This window comes from Enhydra lutris, unplaced genomic scaffold (genome assembly GCF_002288905.1).
Source record: "Enhydra lutris kenyoni isolate GAN:26980312 unplaced genomic scaffold, ASM228890v2 scaffoldscaffold33, whole genome shotgun sequence".
Taxonomy (NCBI): domain Eukaryota; kingdom Metazoa; phylum Chordata; class Mammalia; order Carnivora; family Mustelidae; genus Enhydra; species Enhydra lutris.
Window position 1 is genome coordinate 11,809,904 of NW_019154117.1, and position 21,263 is coordinate 11,831,166.

General features: G+C 42.6%; 1 protein-coding gene across 6 annotated transcripts in view; it reads right to left on the minus strand.

Annotated features, from left to right (window-relative positions):
• LOC111153534 (transient receptor potential cation channel subfamily M member 3) overlaps nucleotides 1–21,263 on the minus strand; it is a 486,919-nt gene that overhangs the window by 150,131 nt on the left and 315,525 nt on the right. For all 6 annotated transcript variants that reach the window (XM_022512597.1, XM_022512596.1, XM_022512594.1 and 3 more), the window contains one exon: nucleotides 7,711–7,834. In XM_022512597.1, the coding sequence (XP_022368305.1) occupies nucleotides 7,711–7,834 (124 nt within the window). The remainder of the gene's footprint in view (nucleotides 1–7,710; nucleotides 7,835–21,263) is intronic.

The window sequence follows — 21,263 nt, forward strand, 5'->3', positions numbered from 1 at the left end:
TGGAAATGATGTGAATATGAGAGTTGACATGAGTTTTCCAAATAAGACTGGACAATCTATGTGACAGCTTAGCCCTTCAAAACCTCCCCCCTGTATTTTTCCCTTCACGTGTTATACTGTCTTAGAGTCCCCTAATCAATAACTCCTTCAGTTCTGGGGCACCTGGGGGGCTCAATTTGTTAAGTGTCTGCCTTTGGCTCAGGTCATGATCCCAGGGTCCTGGGATCAAGACCTGTGTTGGGCTCCCCTCTCAGTGGGGAGTCTGCTTCTCCCTCTGCCTCTCCCCCTGCTCTTGCTCTCTCTCTCTCTCTCTCTCTCTCACATAAATAAATAAAATCTTAGAAAAAAATAATTCCTTTGGCTCCATATGCATCCTCCATCAGAAGCTTAAGTCAGTTACAGAGGGCAAAGGGCTCTCAGTCCCACATCCATGAACATGAATTCAAATAATACTGGCCTCCAGATTCCCAGGTAAGCTCATCAGCAGTGAGGTCATGGCATTGTACCAGTTGGAAGATGGGCAATGCTGGAGGAATGAGATGGGGAAATCCGATTCAGGAGTACAAAGAGGCTTTGTGGTGGGTAGGGTGGGTGAGGGGCTTTGTGAGCAATGTCGCAGAGAAAGAGGGAACAGGTTCTAAAATGTTAATACGTTAACAATTTTGTCTAGGGTCAATCCCGTCCCATCTAGGGTCAATCTTTCTCTTCTTTGCAAGTACATTTCTTGGTTTCCCGTTCTCAGTCTCATTATAGCAAACCAGAATTTTGCTGTATTATTTACATTGCTTTATGAGACAGTGGGTTCTGAGCTGTAAATAGATCTTTGGATCACAGCCCATTTACAAGCGGCTGGCTTCCTGAAGTGTATGATTGACTGTTTATCATGGAAGAGATTATATCTACAAAAACTGTTAATGAGAAATGTGGAGGTGCACACATTTAAAATTGTTCAGAGGTTAAATGTTCATCCAGATGGGGTGTCTCTGAGGGACTAGGTCTATTGGAATGTGAGGCGGTGTTTATGGTTCCTGTGATCCAAACTTAGTTGTTGCCATGGAAAGTCGTCTACTACAGGGGTTCTTAACTCTCTGGAGTGATTCATCCCTGGGTAATCTGAGAATTGAATGCATTCTTCCCATAATGTGCTTATACATACAAAATTCTGCACACATTTTCAGGGGATTCACAGAACTTACTAAAGTTTTATTGCTGTTCTTAGACACAAGGCTAAGAATTCTGACTCTATTGAATTCAGGGAAAACACTAGTCCATGTATTCCTTTTTGTGAATAGTAACATTCCTATTTGGAAATTTACTGTAGGGTAGGGGTAGAGAATCCATTCCAGTGCCTCTAGAAATGAGTGCATTTAACATTTGAAAAGAGGATTCAAGAGCTTGCACAAAATACAGAAAGATGTATAAGGCATGGTCTTCCTCCTCAAGGAAAATTAGATTTAGTTAGACGCGAGTGTAAAAGTATTGGTACTAGTAGTTGTGGCTGGAAAGGTAGACCAAGTCCAGACCAGAAAGGGCCCTGAGCACTACATTAAGGAACTAAAACTTAGTTCTGAAGGCAGCATGTTCCAACCTAACAGTCTTTCTTGTACAGTCTTCACTGTTTCACCATTTCTATATCCCAACACAACAATCAGATTGTTTTCTTCAAACCGATCCCCCTTTAAAATTTGTGTTTATTTAAACTTACTATTCATGGTTTTGTGTTTTGTTGTCATTATTTGTAATCTATATGAGAATTAATACATGCCTCTTAAAATAAAAATATTTTCGTATCTGGAATTTTGAAGTCTCATAAATATTTGTTCAGATTATTCCAGATATGAGAGAGAAAATGGGTTCCTACTTCAAGGGCATTTTTACCTTGGTCATACCTGATATTTAGAATATGGAATCAGCTGACATATGGTGGGAAGTGCTCCGTCCTTGAAAAAGATGCTCTTGGTTTAAGTACTGAAGTTGCTATGATGTGGAGATACTAACAGTGACCTTGACAAGGGTCACTATAATATCAAATAAGGAGACATGAAGATGATCTTTGTTAAATATGAAGCATTATACAGACATCATCACCGCTGTCATCATCATTCTTACAATGAAAGTATCTACTGATACGTATTATGTTATCTTCATCTGTTAACTTATTCAATTCTTATAATTAATCTTATAAATGCAATTATTATTATCTGGAGGAAAAAAACAAAGGCATCTAGTGGTTCAATAGTTTGCCAAGTGCCATGCATTAAATGGCAAATCTGGGATTTGGAGCCCAGCAAACAGATTCCAAAACCTGCATCATCCTTATTCCTAGAAAGGGATATTCTGATCATCTAAAAGAGTTTCAGAACCTTCAGAAATCAACCTGCACCCCACTGTGTGTTGAGAACATGATATGGAGAACATTTTTAAGGGAGCATTACTTCTGCATCCTTTTTCCACAATCTCATTTAAAATATTTAGATTTAAGTTATGTTAAGATGACATTTAAATGAATTTAAAAGGAGTTAGGTATAATTCAGCATCTGTCTCAAAGAGCATTTCTATTTCTCCTCAAACTCTGTGTTGGAGGAAACTTTTTTATTTTTATTATTTTTAAAGATTTTACTTATTTATTTGACAGAGAGATCACAAGTAGGTAGCGAGGCAGGCAGAGAGAGAGGGGGAAGCAAGCTCACTGCTGAGCAGAGAGCCCGATGCAGGGCTCGATCCCAGGACACTGGACCTGAGCCGAAGGCAGAGGCTTAACCCACTGAGCCACTCAGGTGCAAGAACTGTTTTTTAAACTTGATACATGACTCTATGATTTTCAGCCATTTGGCCTAAAAAGCCCCTTCCTTTGCAACTTGAAGCATTTCTTCCGTCATGACCATAGGGGTTCACTGTGCTTGTCTGGGCACTGGTGTTCAATGGGGAGGCCATTAGGAAGTTCCATGTATGTTTCCTGTTGTCTGTATTCTCCGTCCATTAAGATGAGCAAAGCGGGGAGCTGGAACTTGAAGGTGGGATGACAAGTCTCCCACCTCAAATTGTGCCTCACTAACAATTTTAGTGAGGACTACAAAAACACAAGGGCAAGAGTAGACATCTGTGCTTACACTCAGGTTAGTATCTATAGTTACTTGCAGAATAAATGCAATTACAGCAAAAAGTCATCCAGCACTTCCTACCAGCCACCCACTGAGCCAACATTCTTTATCCATGCTGAAGTGCTGAGTTCTCTCAGTAAGTCAGGCCCATAGAGTAACCGGGGTCTCCAGGAGCATCTCCTACACGACACTGAGACCCTAACCTGCCCAGTACCACTCAGCCACTGGCCCGTGGTATTAAGAGTCTGACAAGCATTGAATTTCCAAACAAGGACTTTGTGGTCCTTCCCTGGATATAAGGGGCCGTTGGCAATAAGAGAAGAAACCTCTTTGTTCAGAAGTCATGTTTGCTTGATTTTTTATGAATCTGTGAAAAGATGGGTAGGAAGTCATCCCTCAGTTTCCCGCATGGGGCAGAGGGTGTGATGGGATATCAGCATGCACTTTAGCTACAACCTCATAAAGACACAGATCTCCACCCAGAGTCTCATTGGTAAGGCACAGACAACCCTCCGCCGTTGCCCTCCCATGTATCTAGGGGACATTCACCAGTGGTGGAGCCTGGGACTGTCCAGCAAGGACAGGAAGCTGTATGAGTGACATCTGTATTCCACTCGGCCTCGTCTAAGGCAGGACATGGATGGAGGGCATGTGAGACCCTCGCGCCAGTCTTGATCATTTGGTGTATTATAATTTTTGTCTCTCTATGTGTGTGTGTGTTTAAAGAATCAAGTGTATCTGTTCCAAGACGAGGAAGTGTGGCCAATCCTAGAACACATGGGTATTATTATCACTTTTAAAGTGGACAGTCCAGGGGTGCCTGGGTGGCTCAGTGGGTTAAGCTTCTGCCTTCAGCTCAGGTCATGATCCCAGGGTCCTGGGATCAAGCCCCATATTGGGCTCTCTGGGCTCTCTGCTTAGCGAGGAGCCTGCTTCCTCTGTCTCTCTCTCTCTGCCTGCCTCTGCCTATTTGTGATCTTTGTCAAATAAATAATAAAAAATAAAATCTTTAAAGTAGACAGTCCTGGGGCTTCATGGAGTTAAGTCCCTTGAATGATGAAGCCAGAGTTGGAACCCAGGTTTGTCTGCTTCTAGAGTTTGCCCCTCCTAACCACAACACAGGCATAGTGCCCATCACTGAAGCAGATGGCCTGGAGTGAAACCAGAGTCCATAAAGCACATCTATGACTCCCTACGGAGCGGTAATGCTGCATTAGCGGAGATTTTAAGGCGATTTATGGATATTAAATACGTACCTCTCCTTGCTAACGTATATTCTTCTGAATTCATTCACTCATCCATTAAATAAAGATTTATCGAGTGTCTGCTGTGTATGCGCTGTGCTACTGACGGATAAGGGATGAGTGAGCGCAGGGAAAACAGAAGAATGAATTAGACACAGATTCCGCTCTTTGGAGCTCACGTGAGAAGGCAGAGACATACGTAAATGACTTAAGGTATCAATGGTGAGCACCGCGAGAGAGTTGCAAATAAAGGAATGCAGTGCATGCTAGGTGTGTGCGGGGGCAGATGTGAATGTGTGTGCTCATGTGCATTCGTGGGCACATATGTGTCTGTCCATTGGTTACGGCTAACGAGAGAGCTCTGAGTTTGAATGAATGAAGGGAAACAGGCAATAAAAAATTAACTGCAAGAAGACTGGTTTAGGTAACATGAAAGGTCCATAAAAAAGTGGTGGAACTTAAGACCGGAAATCGAAGCAACACAGGACACCTTCCATTCGAAGGAGTGATGTCATCAGTTCTGGGCTTAGGTCGGAAGTCGCGGGCAGCACTGAGTGTCAGCGGCCAGCAAAGCACAGCTCGTGGGTCCCATTTGGCCCATGGCTCGTTTCTTGATGGCTAGTAAGTAGGAAATGGCTTAGAGATTTTGAAGTGTTGTTTAAAAACAAAGAAGCACATAAACAAAGAAACTGCGACAGAGACTTTCTGCGGCGCACAAACCCCGCATGTTTGCCAACCCTTAGGCATACAGAATGGATTGCGGGAGGGTACTGGACTGGGGCAGACCAGCTTAGTGCGGGGACAGAAACAGTCTAGACAAGGAAGACAAGGAGGGTGTGGGTGAGAACGTGAGAGGAGAAGCAAATTTCTCCAAGAACAATATGAACTGAATAGAAAGCATGAACACAAAAGGCCCATGAAGAGGTATTTTCCATGAGGCCACCTGGCCCAGAGGCTCAAGTTTCACGAGCCTACTACACCTGCCTAGTGAAGTCCTTCACTACAGAAGTTATGACAATGCCAGGATGAGAAAGATGTCAGTTCAGCTCTGGAACCAAGTTCCTTCACTGAACTTAGCAAGGGTTAGACTGTCCTCAAAATATCATATACCACTTCATCTGTGAAGGCTACTTCTTAGAGGTGGCAACTTTCCCTCCAAACCTGCAAGGGGCTGAAAGTTCTCACAAAGGTCACGCGGATGCTTTCTGGACTTGGGAGGTGCTATCCTGGGCAGCATGGGGAGTAGCTGCTGGGGCTTCGCAGCAAGACAGCCCCTGGGGGGCTTATCCTGACTGGGTGCACCTCCCTCTCCCACCTCAGTCCCTTCCCCTGGTCCCCTCCAAAGGAGAGAAACAAGGCCTACCTCCTGTCCATATCTTTAGAGAGCATCTAGTACTGTCTACATACATAAACAGTCCCTCCAAAAATGAAAATCATTTTACTGACATGACTTTAAAAATCTTCATTCCTGCCCAGTTATGGAAATGAGGACAATGTATTTCTTGTTAAGATTGCATTGCCTTAGCCTACAGTGAGGGATATGTCATCTATCCTGCAGTGAGTATCTGTCACTAAAATACACTTGACCTTTTCAGCAGGGACCATGATGAAAGGACATAATGACTGTTAGGCAGAATCCCAGGGAACAGTCCTACAAAATACCTCATCTGGAGAGGGCATTCACCTTCATTCGGTTTTACGACTTCCCAGTGGTTCCTGGAATTTTAATACTAACTGCTTTTCTAGGAAATTTACAGGACCTCTGAAATGGAGAGTTCTGGTAAGTTCTCATGGTTGGCATTGGAAAGCCATTAGCAGGCAGTCAGCAAGAAATCCATCCTACGTGTGGCAGGTTCAGGGGTTCACGTACCACTTTGGGGCTAGAGGAAGAGTTTGAACTGATAGTCTCCTTGTGGGCAGCAGCAGTCCTGGCTGTGAAACCCATCTGTGCACTGGCTTCTCTATACCAGGTGGCCAGACTACCTTGGACACTCAAGGATTAGAGGTGGCAACTTCTGCCCCAAACCTGGAAGGGGCTGAAGGTTCTCACAGAGGTCATGCAGATGCTTTCTGGACATGGGTCTTGTTTAACTTGAATCAAAGCCAGTTTTCCCAAATGTTTGGCTTTTTACACTCAGAAATTGCCTACTTCCCCTGCTCCCCCTCTTCCTGGCAGTCTCAGTGAGCTCTGGTGTATGCCAGCCACTGTCCTGGGCATAGGGACACCATCGTGAGCAAGAGGACTCCAGACCGTGCCTGGAGGAGCTTAGGGTCTAGTGGGGGAGCTGGCTGAAAGTGGCTCACTCCAGGCCCTCCCAACCCTCTCTGCTTCCCTGTGGCTGAACCTGTCAGGGTCTGGCCCTGGTGCCCCTCTGGAGGTGAGGTGTCCCCTCCCCAGTGTCCCCAGATGCCCACGTGGCCTTGAGGTGGTTCAAAGCCTGAGTGAGGCTTCTGCTCTGATTTAAACTGCTCTTTTAACTTCCCCTGTCAGCAGGCAGACTCTTGTGACCTCTGAGGATAGGTTCTGCCCGCGGAGGTGGGCAGGGAATCCGCTCAGAGTGGGCTTTGGTGGGGTGATTTCTGCTAAGAACATTTTCCACAGAGATGAAATACTGCGGTGTGGAGTCCTGCTTCCTCATTTAGTAATCAAGTCTGTCTGCATCTCCTCATCTGTCAGGTGAGGATAACGATCCCGCCTCTCTCCTTGGGTCCGTTGTAAAGATCACGGGAGTTAATACATGTAAAGACTTAGCATACTGCCTGGCACATAGCAAGTACTCGTTAAATGTTAGCTCATGTTATTTCTGTTCACTCTAACAGAAGGTCTCTGTGATGATACCACATTTGCAAGACACTTTTCACCAGATGTAAGAAATGTTTCAGTAGCTATTGGAGGACACTTCAGAAGCTACGGAAGTTTCCAGCATTCTGCGGGCACGTCCCTCCCTTTTCTACCTGCATGGATGAGCATATTAGCATAGCAGTCCTGTGTCACTAAGATATTTGACAATAAGCCCATCAGTGATTCCCTACTCCCAAACAAAGGGAAAGCCTTGAAGGGAAGCATTTTCCAGGAGGATACCTATTTTCTCTCCTCAACTCATTTGGTGGAGGCAATCGGAAGCACTGGGTGAGCTTCACTAGGGTGCGGAAGCCCGGCTGTGCACACTTCATTAAATCTGGGCACAAAAAGTAGTGTCTTAGCTACTGAGGGGAGGAGGCTACAGGACCCAATGGAAGCTGAGGAATGTTGTGAGCTTGGCTGGAAATGAAGAACAGTTGGCGTGTGATTCAAGAAAATGTTTTGACGGACCAAGGGAATATGGAGAGGGCTCTGCCACTCATGGGGGACGCTGTTGACATACCAATTCCTTCTTTTTCATGCACTCCATGAGGATGATGAACAGATGCTGGGCTTGGGTCCGAGTGTACGTGAAAGTCTTCTGGATGGTCACCAACAGCTGGTCCCTCAGAGATTCATTGATAAGTCTGCAGTTAGAAACAATGTCAACATTAGGTCAACCTGGCTCCTTGTCACTACGTGTTTCTGAGGAATATTCTAGAACCCAGGAAAGCACTGTGGGGATTGAGTTTAGACAGGAGTTATTTCTTCCTGTATTTTTCTCACCACAGTTATTTCAGCTATGGTAATTTAAAACTACAACAACAACAGTACACTTAAAAATAATTATCCATTTTAATGTCTCAGAACCTAAAAGAGTAAAGTCAGAAGATGAATTTGGTTCTTTTTTTTTCTTTGTCTCTCTTTTTTCCTTTTATATGGCATGTGTCTAATACCCTCTTCTGCAAGTGCTCTTATCAAAAAAAAGCCTTACTCGTTAGCACCATGGCAAAACTTTACTGTATTACTTACATGAAGATTTAAATTTCAACTTCATCTCTAATTATGGGGGGGGAAAGCTTTCATCTCAGTAATTTGAGCACCATTGAGGAGACATGGGACTTATGTTTCTTCTAAAACCACTTCCTGTAGGTGGTAACTTCTCTGACCTATGATTCTGATCACCATTTATGTCAAGCCTTGACATAAGCCAATAGGAAACTGACCCACAGGAGGTTTAATATGGACTGTTTCATCTGGAGAGAGTTTTCATGCTAGAGAAGAACGAGGGAAAGCAAGGGAGGTACCTGATACCCAGTCACTGCCCTGTTGCCTCTTGAAGACAAACCGGATGTAACTTTTAACTCCACCTTCACTAACTGGCCTGGTGAGAACTGGGCTATCTTTACCAGCCATCAGATGGCAGGGAATGAAAAATCACTTTACTCTTCATAGATTCTGTCCAAAATCAGGAGGATAAAACTGCTTCCAAGGACCAGTGACAAAATTATCATACTTTGCCTAGCATTTTATAGTTTTATCATTTTTTTCCATAATTGAAGAACCAGAAACTCCCCTATACAAGCAGTAAAATATAAGTATTTCATTTGGTGCTCATGGGAACCCTGTAGGCAAAAGGTCTGTACAATTGAAAAGGGAAAGGTATTTTAGCTGTAAGAGCTGGATGCTTAAGGTCAGAGCTAGAACTAGAATCTAGTTCTTCTGATTCCTTGTCCAGTACTCTTTCCCTTATGCCACTTTCTCTCATTACTCCAAGGCCTCTCTTCATCACTGTGACTACCTGAGAAGCAAATTATAACATTTGCTTTCATGTGAAAGCATAACAAATTTTGTTGCTTCCAGAAAGCAAGATGGCAGGCTTGAGGATATCCTTCTGTGCCCCAGGATTGTGTGAGGATTACCTGAGCCCACTAGATTGGACAATATGGTGCCCTAAGCTTTGAGGAGGGTGCACTCCTCATGACGGAATTGTACCAAGGATCCTGGAATGTCATGCAGCTCGATGGAGGACGGGGTTACGGCTTCTGCACCCCAAGTAGATTTATACTATGAATATTTAGAAAAGGAGAATGATCCAGATGAAGTTGAAAAAGAAAGTAGAGAAGTTGTGACAGTTGGATATAATCTAGTCTGGGGGTACAGGGAAGACTCCTTTGAGGAAGTGCTGTTTAATCTGACACTTGAAGAATACAGGAGCATAGCACGATTGGGGAGGTGTTGGGGCTCAGTAAGAGCATTCTTGGCTGATGAGATAGTGCCAACAAGCCCAGATTGAAAAAATAGGGTCGGTATGGCTGGAACATGGAGAGCAAAGAAAGAGTGAAACAAGATGGTGCTGCAAAAGGGGTGAGTATGGAGAAGATCATGGGAGACTTTTGAGATGGTGTTAGAGACTTTGGATTTTATCCCACAGGTAATGAGGAACCTGCGGGAGAGTGACATGATCCCATCTGTGTCACCAAATTTCCTGAAGGGTCAAGACATGAGCACTCTACTTGACAGGCAACCCATGTGGATGGGTCTAGAGGGTTCTGCAGTACTAAGCATACATAAATGCTATACATGATTAACAACACAAGAAGACACTCTTCTCATTAGCCACTTGATAGATCTAATCATTCATCGGCAGGTGTTTAATTTTGATAACAACTCGAGATTTGTTTTCCATTGCTAACCATCTGTAGTGAAATCCCAGTTCCCAGAGGTCATTAACTGTTTGAGGGACCTGTCTGTTATTCATATGTAGTCTATCAGTTTGTAAAAAAAAGTTTGTAAAAAAAAATCATGTACAACTTAGTCGATTGTGAGGAGAGCTGAAAGACCTTGAAGATGTCTTTATACTAAAAAGTATAAAGATCTTATACTTTTTAGCCCAATTTTGCAACTGCATGAAGTTGTGCCTTTAGTTAAATCACTTAGCAACAGAAACCCAGAATTCTACCTCTAGAAGTACAAGGATTCTCTAGATTGGTGTTTTCTAAAGTGTGGGGTGCCCATCACTGATGGAACAGAGTGGTTTTAGGTGAGACGAAGATGACGTAGTCTTTCCGAAGGATTAAATTATATTCATTAAACATCAAATGACTGTTATTCCGGCTTTAGTTCTTGTACCACCCTGATTGCATCAAGAGGAAAAATCAACATTTTTGATGCTTCTTTGGCTTTATTAACTCATGAGCATTTGTAAGTCTCCCCCCTTTTGACAAAGAAATATAGATCCCATGCTTTTTTGCAGGAAGAGTTTAAGAACTTTTAAAAGAAGATCCTGTATAGCATCTGATGTGTTCAGAGCACATCATGGTATAGGACATACAACGGCATCATATCACCTGATTTTCATAACAATCTGAGAGCGAAGCAGGTAGTAATTCCATTTTGCAGAAAAGGAGACTGTGGTCTCAAGAGACCAAATGATGTGTACAAAGTCACAGAGGCTGATGGTCTCAGAGCTTGAGCCAAGTCTGCCTTCCATCGTGGTGCTGCTTTTTCTGTGCGAAACCTCTAAATATGTCTTTTGGTTTCCTACTCATCTGCATTGGAAGTAGAAATTTAAGTATATATATTTGTTTTAGGAAATTGCTTTTCCTTCTTGTGATAGGACATCTGAAGGAAATCAGACGAGTTTGAAGAAGATATGGGGAAGAGTGAGGACAATGGCAAAGTGCATTTAGTATGTTGAAGATTCTATTTGCTTCTGATTTCCTCACAAGTATTTGCTACGCTGAATGAGATGTTTTCTTTTTGGCACAAAGACTTCCTCTGTCTTCTCTAAGGACCCTTTCTTACTCTGTGACCATATTCTGTAGGATATTGGGAAGCCTACTTTTTTGAAATTACTGCTTTCCTAGCTCTTCCCATTTTTTTTTTTCCTGCACAACACCGGGATGATTTAAAAATCTTGACCGTGATATTTAATCACCAGCAAAAAATAGAAATAAGCCCATTTTAGATTTCTTTTTATGGCACCAGAATAGTGATTGAGAATTTCTTGACATCAAAACATGGTCATAGTATTATATAAAGTTTTCATTTTAGACTTGGGCCTCTGACAAAATGGTGCCTATTTATAGAAAATGCTAATGTGTGGCTCCATATGGACCAATGCTATTTTTGGTATACCTCAAATTAGAATGTTTCTTGATTTAGGAAGGGTAGTCATTGAAGTGAGGAAAATCTCCATACTATGGCATTTGTGTTTCCATTTAGACGCTGAACTTGTGATCTGGAGCTTTTTGGATGAGTCACAGAAGTATCTGAAATAGGTCAACGTTCATCCAGTGCTCGGACCTTCCCAAACTTGGCTATTTGCTTTCTGTTCAAAGGTTAGCAATACAACCCACATGTGCACACTTTTCTCAGAATGACTTTAATTACCTGCCATATCCGAGTTTTTTTCCTTGATTTAAAAATAAGATAATACATTTAGGATTCAATGGGACATGAAGAGCTAGACTTAGGTTAATGGCTTTCATCAAGGAGCGAAGCCCTTCTCCTGCCCTCCACACACACTCTTGGTTCATTTCTTCAGGTACAATACGAGAACATTGTACCTCTATAAATAAAGATCATTAATAGTATTACAATTGGGCACTTAAAAGACATCATTTGCCAGAGAATCTCTAATGCTCTAAAGAAAAATGAAATTTTGTCATTGGCTTCATGACAAAGCAAATTACTACATGTAACTTTAGGACACAGAAAGGTTATATGTCTTTCCTAAGGTCACCAAAAAATGGCATTTTTCTTTTCTCCTTCTCTTCCTGTCCCCTTCTTCTTCCAACTTTCTCCCTTTCCTCTTCTTTCTTCTTCTTCTCCTTTTTCTTGCTTAGTAAAAGTTACCCCTTCCTCCCAAATGCCATGACCCTGGGGTCACAAATAATAGCACGATTCTTCCCAGAGAGGTGGGGAATAAAAAAAGCATCACAGTCACCAGGGTTAGGCTGTCTAGATCGAAGCTGTCACTTGCTAGCTATAGAATCTCATTCAAGTTGTTGGGTCTTTCCGTGTCATGTTTTTCATATATGTGAAGTGAGAATTACAAGAGTGCTTATCTCATAGACTTGTGAATATTTAATGAGTTAATCTTTGTAGAGGGCCTGATGCGTAGCAAGCCTTATGCAAGCATTTGTGTTACGAACACACAGTCCCACACGTCTCCTGGCTCACTGACATTCCATCTTCTTAAGGAGCATGGCCAGTGGCTGGGCCTTTGTGTGCAATACAGACCTCTCTCCTGAGACCACCGGAACTCTTCTTGATCGGCCCCACAGTATAAGGCCACTCCCAATCCAAGCTGGAAAAAGAACTTTCCCACTTCAGAGAGGTCAGAGATCACCCGTTCTTTCTTACATTTGGGAAAGAGGGATGCATAGCAGACTTAAGAGGCTTCATTACCGTGGAAACTTGCAAACACTCCATGCAGACTTCTTCCCATCTACTTACTCATTCAGCAAACAAGACTGGTGCCTGCCAGGCACTCTGCGAGGGGTGGAGAGATGAATAATATTTAGTCTTAGCCTCAATGAACTCATAGAGTTGTAACCCATATATTCTGGTCATCTATTAATAGGTAACACACCCCCATACTTAGTGATGTAACAGAGTTTTTTGGGGGTTTTTTTGCCTGTGTGTTGAAGATTTGTGGGTCAGGAATTGAGGCAGAGCACAGTGGGGATGACTCATGGCTGCTCCGTGATATCTGGGTCCTCAGCTGGAGAGGACAGAATGGCTGTAGATGACTTTGGTGCCTCACCCAGGGCCATATGTCTGGGGCTCCATTCCTCTCCATGAGCATCTGCTGGGGTGCAATGTCCAAGATGACTTCTTTGCTCCTTTGTCTGGAACCCAGCCTGGGATGGCGGAGAGAACTGGCTGGCACTATTCTCTCTGCTGGTTGCATGGTGGATGGACTTCATACAGGACAACTGGCTTCTCTCAAATTGAGGATTCCAAGAGAGCATTCAAAGAGGCCCAGGCCAAAACGTCAAGACTTCCTCTGATTTAACCTCACAAGTCCCAGAATGTCATTTCCTTACATTCAATTAATCAAGCATATCTAAGAGTAGTCTGGGTTCAAGAGGAGGGAGGGACTCCACCTCTTGGTGGAAGGAAAGCAGGAATAGACAGAGAAGGAATATATGGATGGTGGTCATCCTGGAGACCAGCAAACCTGTCAAGGGGCTCTGTTCAGATGAGACATTATAAAGCATCAGTCTTTTCCACAGTTTAATGATAAACAGCCTCAGGTATCTTACTTTGCATTTTTTCTTTTAATAGCAGATTATGAGAATCACTGTTTTCCTTAAAAGTGATAGTCTAACTACTCAGAAGTATTTTCAAATGTTATTACTGATTCGAAGCACAGAACCGGCAAATATTTTCTCCTTTACTTCAGTAGCCTGTTTACATCTCTTTAGCTTGTACTAGGTACCAGATGTTACTTTTAGGCCTTGGGCATCCGGCCAGAGACTTTTGTCCATAGACACCATCATTGTACTCTGTCCCTCTTAAGTGTTGTGTGCAAGGGACATCTTCAGCCAAATGTGCACGTGCTTGGGTCAGCCTTAATGCCCAGCTTAAGTCACCATCAAAACCAGCAGGGTGTTTTCTTGGTGCCCTCATCTCGCTTTGAAGTCTGTTTGGAGAGGAAAAGCAACAACAATCACCTGCTAAAAGCTAGATAGAAATTCTGGCTTACTAAAGTACTTTTCCAGTTTATGTTATGCTTTTTTTGTGGGGGAGTGGCAGAGAGAGAAAGAGGGAATCATAAGTAGACTCTACGCCCAGCACAGGGCCTGATGAGGGGCTTGATCTCACGACCCCAAGATCACGACCTGAGATGAAATCAAGAGTCAGACGTTTCACTGACTGAGCTACCCAGGCACCTCCCAGTTTACATTAGTCTTGATCTACCTTTGTCCGGGCCCTCCCCCATCTTACTTGGATGGGACCAACAGACTACTAATAGGTTTCTTCTCTATGCTCCCTTAATCCATTCCACACATTGGATTGAATGGTTGTTCTACAAAGCAGGGATGATTCCACCACATCCTTCTGAAAACCCTGCAATAGTTTCTCATCACTGGTAAGATAACATCTCAACCTCTGACATTTCTGGAGTTTGCATGTTGCTTACCTGAAAATTCAGCTGAGGGATTTGAACTTTGGGATAATTTAATGATACAATTTAGGAGTTCACTGTTTTGCAGATGAAGAGTCTGGAGACTACAGTGGGAGACTAATCTGCTAAAGATTATATATCTGAAAGCATCAGAGCTGACCTTAGAGGACAAGAGAGTCAGGAAGGAAGAATCTTTCATAATGAACTATGCTGACCTAAATATGTAGGCTCAACTCAGTGTGGTTATGTAAAGTTAGTATTTTGTTGCTTAATGACTAGATACAAGGGGAGGTTTCTTCTGTTTTATTCCTGAGATAGGATGTTCTATATCTTATGTGTGAGGGGACTGAGACTGAGTAACATGGTTTCAAAGATCCACTATTTCCCCCAGAATTACTCCCCAGCTTCTCTGATGCCCAAAGTTCCTTTTAATTAACTGAGAAGCCAAAAAATATTTTGCTCAACCATTGGGATCCCTAAAAGCAACTCTTAGGTTGAGTGATATTTCATGTTAAACTCACAGGTAACTGACAGACGCTGATGGTTTGTAGAAACCATTTCTTGTTTGACAGAAAGTTGGGGAAATGTAAATGGGACCCAGGAAAGTGACCAACAGATGGGATGGGATGGGGAGCACCTACTTTGCCCAACTTCTTATGGGAGATCAACTCTAGATACAAATGGGTTCTATCAGCAAAGACTGTGAAAATAGTATCTCTATCTTGTCTTAATATGTAGCTTAGAAAAGTGGTTCACCTGGGCTTTTCCTGAGGGTTTTATCTAGTCACACAAGGTGGTGAGAATGATCTTGGAGAAGCTGCCTGTAATTGGGAAGGATGCACACTTGTGGATGTGATCTGTTCAAAAAATATCATTTACCACTACCCCCAGAGGCAGCAGTTCTTATATGTGTTCACTTTCTCCTTATTTTTTTACTTTTTTAAAAATCCACTCTAGAATCTTGAACTAGATATGGTAAAACAGAAGGTGCGGATACATATACAAAAGGAAACAGAAGGGGGGTGGTGCAATGGGGTTGAGGGTTGTAAAGAGAGGCACACAATATCTATTATAAGACAAAATCTGTGCCAGCCATTTTGTGTGTGGCATTTCATAAAGACAGATTAATTCAAGAAATTCCTAACTAGACTAACTCATTGGATGCATGGACGATGACATGTGGTATTACTTATGTATTCTCTTTTCTTGATCTACATCAAGGATCAAGGTGCTGAAGACAGATGCTTTTCCACTATTCCATTACCTTGATTCTGTTCTCCCTTCTCTTTGCCCATAGCATATCACTTTCTAAAGTATAGTATGGTACGCTTATTAAGTTAACTACTTATTATCTATCTGACCCTGCTAAAATCTAAGTTCCATAACCACATTTTTGTCTATTTTCTTGACAGGTGTATTTTTACCAGTGCCTAGAACAGTGTCTGGAACGGAGGAGGTCTTTAAAAAATATTTGTTGAGGGGTACCTGGGTGGGTGTGTCAGCTAAGCATTTAACTCTCCATTTTGGCTCAGGGCATTATCTCAGGGTTGCGAGATTGAGCTCCACATTGGGCTCCATGCTCAGTGGCGAGTCTGCTTGAGATGCTCTCTCTCCTTCTCCCTCTGCCCCTCCCCCAGCTCATGTCCTCTCTTGCTCACTCTCATTCTAAAATAAATAAATCTTTTAAAAAATATTTGTTGAATGACTGAACACATAATGTTGGATGAAAGAATGTAATTAAACAACGAAGGGAACAATGTCTAATAACACTGAAAATCCATCAGACACAGAAGGGGTCCCCAAGTGGTAGCTCGATTAGTTATGTTATTCAATATGGGAGCTGTTAGCCACACATGGCAATTCAAATTTAAATGGATGTACGGCTAATAAATTCAAATCCTCAGGGGTGCCTGGGTGGCTCAATGGGTTAAAGCCTCTGCCTTCAGCTCAGGTCATGATCCCGGGGTCCTGGGATCCAGCCCCGCATCGGGCTCTCTGCTTGGCAGGGAGCCTGCTTCCCCCTCTCTCTCTGCCTGCCTCTCTGTCTGCTTGTGATCTCTGTCTGTCAAATAAATAAATAAAATCTTAAAAAAAAAATAAAATTCAAATCCTTAGTCACACTAATGACAGCTCAAGTGTTCAGTGACCATCTGACTGGATTGAGGACGTTGCCATCATCACAGAAGGTCCTACTGGACAGCAGTGCTCTTGAGGCAGATGGGGCTGCCAAGCTCGTTACCTTGGGCAGAAATTAGGAAGAAATGTAGGTGAAAAATCCTCAGCAGTGTTGGCTGTGTCTGTAATTTCTCTCCTTTCCTTCTTTTGGGTATGAGCATGCCCAAGAGTGAACACTGTTGCGGGTTGCCAAAGCATACAGGGACTGCCACATGGTCAGGTAGCGTCTCTGCTGCCCAAACTGAAGGGGAGAACACACCCTCTGTGATCATCCCATCAACGACTATTACATGTAGCCAGGCAGGAGGAACAGTGGGATTTTTATTGTTTTAGGCCCTCTGCAAAAGACAGAATCAGAGCTGGTCTTAGATGTAGGAGCTTCTTGAGCAGGCAAAAATGCTGGCTCCTCTTTAACGGACACGTTTTAAAGGCTGGTCCAACATTTACTCAGAGCAGACGCTCACCAGCATGTGAGAGAAGGGGGGCAGCTGGAAGCTGTCATGAAGAATCACTCAGCTCTGGGGCCTGCAAGCCTCCTGCAGTTACTGGTCTCATCTTCCCAGAGGCAATACCATGTAGCTGCTAGGACTATAGCTTCCAGCCCCAATGTTCCAGGACAGACCCTCCCTAGCAGGAGCTGTTGAGCAAACATCCTAATCTTTCTGTTCTCAATTTCCTTATTTATAAAATAGGGATAATTATCATAGCCACCCCAGAGAGTGGATGATAGACCATGTTTAGATCAGGTTCTTGCATGCAGAAGCTTTAAAAAAATTCAATGTTTCAAGTATGCTTTTGGGAAGAGGGTCACAGGTATGGGGGGAAAGGGTGGGGTAAATCTCAGCTCTCAGTCTAAGTAATTTGTCAAAGATTCCTTCGGAACCCATATTCGACTCTAGGAGATGTGGGAGCAAGTAAGACTTTATTTTTTCAGGTGGATTAGTGACGGATTAATTCCTCACGGTTTTTCAATTATTCTTTCTTATAAATTATCCATAGACAACTGCTCAGTTAATCTGTCCCTCAGTGCAGCTTCAAACAGTACCCCACAACAAAGAGCCTCTTGTTTCTGATAGCCTATAGGGAAGGACTCACATTGTCAGATAATTTAGACTGATGCACTTCACGGCGTTGATGAAACATTGACTATTTCCCAGACCTATTTAAGGCAGATAAATTTATTTTTCCCTTGGCTTCATAATTCAATGTGCTATTTGATGATTGTCTGGTAGTGATATATGGGGTTATCTATAACACTTTGTCTTCACTCCAGAATAAAAGTAGCCACCCATGGCATGTTGACTGGATGGCTCTTTCTTTGCATCATTGTTAATTCACCATGGAACTCTTTCCCCTGAGCCCAAATGTGGCCTCAGACTCATTCTCAACACAACATCCTAGGACGCTGGTATCAGTGGATTATTGTTGACACTCAAGATGAAAACTATTTGTCATGCCTGCATTAGAGATAATAAAATCTCAAATATACAATCAAATGATGAATACCAAGGATGTCACAGTGTTGAAGAACTCCAAATTTTAGGTTTGTCTCCAAGACACTGAACTAGGACCTCCATGAATTCAAAGGAATAGATTTTTTACTGCTTACTTTAGGGATCCTGCTTATGGATACTTGATTTGCACTGAATATCTCCAGAAAACACAATGAATATGTATATCAACTCGAGGACAGTTGTCCAGCAATTACGACAACTAAAGAGAAAGCTGAGTGGAGACTTTTCTTGACAACAGTAGTACAGATATGAGTTAACCTTGGAATGCTACATTAATGCATCTTTAGCGTGTCTCTGGTGGAAGAAGCTTTTACAGCACGTGGTCATCACTGCTCTATTTAGTTTTTATGAATCCTGTGGTCCGTAATCAACAATGAGAACTACGTGGGGAACCTAATGGAAATCCATTAAGAACACTGCAAACATTATCTATTATTAATGATACCACGGGGTGAGATGTTAATTCACTCTATTTCTAGAAGCTGCAGGTTCTCCTGTCAGCCAGGATGATTCAAAATTCATCTCCTCTAAGGTAGAGGTATTAAATACCAAGGCATTTTATTATCTGAGGCTCCCTCAGACACATTTTAAATGTGTTTGTGGATTTTGAGTCCTCACGACTTCTCTTCACAAGAGAAAGAGGCTATCTTGTAGAAGCAGGTGGGGACATGGACATGTACATCTCCTGCTAAGGCAGCAGTGGGGAGGACAAATCAGTCTGGTTGTTTGGTGAATGGAAGGTTCATTGAGATGGCCCTAGGAAGCAGCTGGGGCCAGAATGCAAAGGGTCTTGAGTCCAAGCAAAGAACTGTGGTCTTGACCTGTGGATTAATGGTCTTTAACTGTGTTCCACAAAGAAGCCCCTAGAATTTTGAGGAGGTGCTTCAGAGCTGCCTGAGTGACAGCTGGACAGAGAGAGGCTCTAGACCAGTGGCTCTCAAATTATGGTCCCTGGACCAACAGCATCTGCATCTCCTGGGTACTTCTTGGAAAAGCAAACCACCTGGCCAATCTGACTGAACTAGAAAATCTGAAATGGAGCCCAGCTATATGATTTTTAATAAGCCCTTGAGGTGATTCTGATGCAAGATAAACACTTGAGAACTACTGGTCTAGGCCTTCCACCTCAGCTTCACCAGAGTAAACATGTAAACATGTGTGTATCTTGTCTTTTTTTTTAATTTTTTTCAGCATTCCAAGATTCATTATTTATGCACCACACCCCGTGTTCCACACAATACGTGCCCTACTTAATACTGACACCACACTCACCCAACCCCCACTCTCCTCCCCTCCAAAACCCTTAGTTTGCTTCTCAGAGTCCACAGTCTCTCATGGTTTGTCTCCCACTCTGATCTCCCCAAACTCATTTCTTTCCAACTCCCAATGTCCTCCGTGTTATTCCTTATGCTCCACAATAAGTGAAACCATATATAATTGACTCTCTCTGCTTGACTTATTTCACTCAGTATACTCTCCTCCAGTCCCGTCCATGTTGATACAAAAGCTGGGTATTCGTCCTTTCTAATGGAGGCATAATATTCCATTGTATATATGGACCACATCTTCTTTATCCATTCATCTGTTGAAGGGTATCTTGGCTCTTTTCACAGTTTAGCGACCATGGCCATTGCTGCTATGAACATTGGGGTAAGATGGCCCTTCTTTTCACTACATCTGTATCTTTGGGGTAAATACCCAGTAGTGCAATTGCAGGGTCATAGGGAAGCTCTATTTTTAATTTCTTAAGGAATCTCCACACTGTTTTCCAAAGTGGCTGCACCAATTTGCATTCCCACCAACAGTGTAAGAGGGTTCCCCTTTCTCCACATCTTCTCTAACACTTGTTGTTTACTTTCTTGTTGATTTTGGCCATTCTAACTGGTGTAAGGTGGTATCTCAATGTGGTTTTGATTTAAATCTCCCTGATGGCTAATGATGATGAACATTTTCTCATGTGTCTGCTAGTCATTTGTATGTCTTCTTTGGAGAAGTGTCTGTTCATGTCTTCTGCCCATTTTTTGATGTGATTATCTGTTTTGTGTGTGTTGAGTTTGAGGAGTTCTTTATAGATCTTGGATATCAGCCTTTTGTCTGTAGTGTCATTTGCGAATATCTTCTCGCATTCTGTGGTTTGCTTCTTTGTTTTATCGACCGTTTCCTTTGCTGTGCAGAAGCTCTTGATCTTGATGAAGTCCCAAAAGTTCATTTTCGCTTTGTTTCCTTTGCCTTTGGAGACATGTTTTGAAAGAAGTTGCTGTGGCTGATGTCAAAGAGGTTACTGCCTATGTTCTCCTCTAGGATTTTGATAGATTCCTGCCTCATGTTGAGGTCTTTTATCTGTTTCAAGTTTATCTTTGTGTATGGTGTAAGAGAATGGTCGAATTTCATTCTTCTATACATAGCTGTCCAATGTTCCCAGCACCATTTATTGAAGAGACTGTCTTTTTTCTACTGTATATTTTTTCCTGCTTTGTTGAAGAGAGTTGCAGGTCCATATCTGGACTGTCCACTCTGTTCCACTGGTCTGTGTGTCTGTTTTTGAGCTGTACCATGCTGTCTTGGTGTTCACAGCTTTGTAGTAAAGCTTGAAATCAGGCAACACGATGCCCCTAGTTTTGTTTTTCTTTTTCAACATTTCCTTAGCAATTCAGGGTCTCTTCTGGTTCCACACAAATTTTAGGATTGTTTGCTCCAGCTATTTGAAGAATGTCGGTGGAATTTTGATCGGGATGGTACTGAAAGTATAGATTGCTCTAGGCAGTATAGACATTTTAACAATGTTTATTCTTTCAATCCATGAGCATGGAATGCTTTTCCATCTTTTTTGTGTCTTCTTCAATTTCTTTCATGAGTGTTCTGTAGTTCCTTGAGTACAGAGCCTTTACCTCTTGGGTTAGGTTTATTCCCAGGTATCTTATGGTTCTTGGTGCTATAGTAAATGGGACTGATTGTCTAATTTCCCTTTCTGTATTTTCATTATATATTGTACTTCTGAGGTTCCATATGAGAAGGGACCCAAGGGCTTTTAAAAAGTGAAAATCAATGCTACAGGCATGTGGAAAATTGGGACTCTTAAAGGGTTATCCCCTGCAATTATGAAGTCTAAGGTAAATGAGCCAGGCCCTTCTAATGCTGAACATAGTGGCCTTGATGACTCTCTGTGGCATTTTCCACAGCAAAGAAAGCTGTGCTTCACAACTAGCACCATTTTGGGTCTAAATACCTTTACGTTTCTCATTCTCT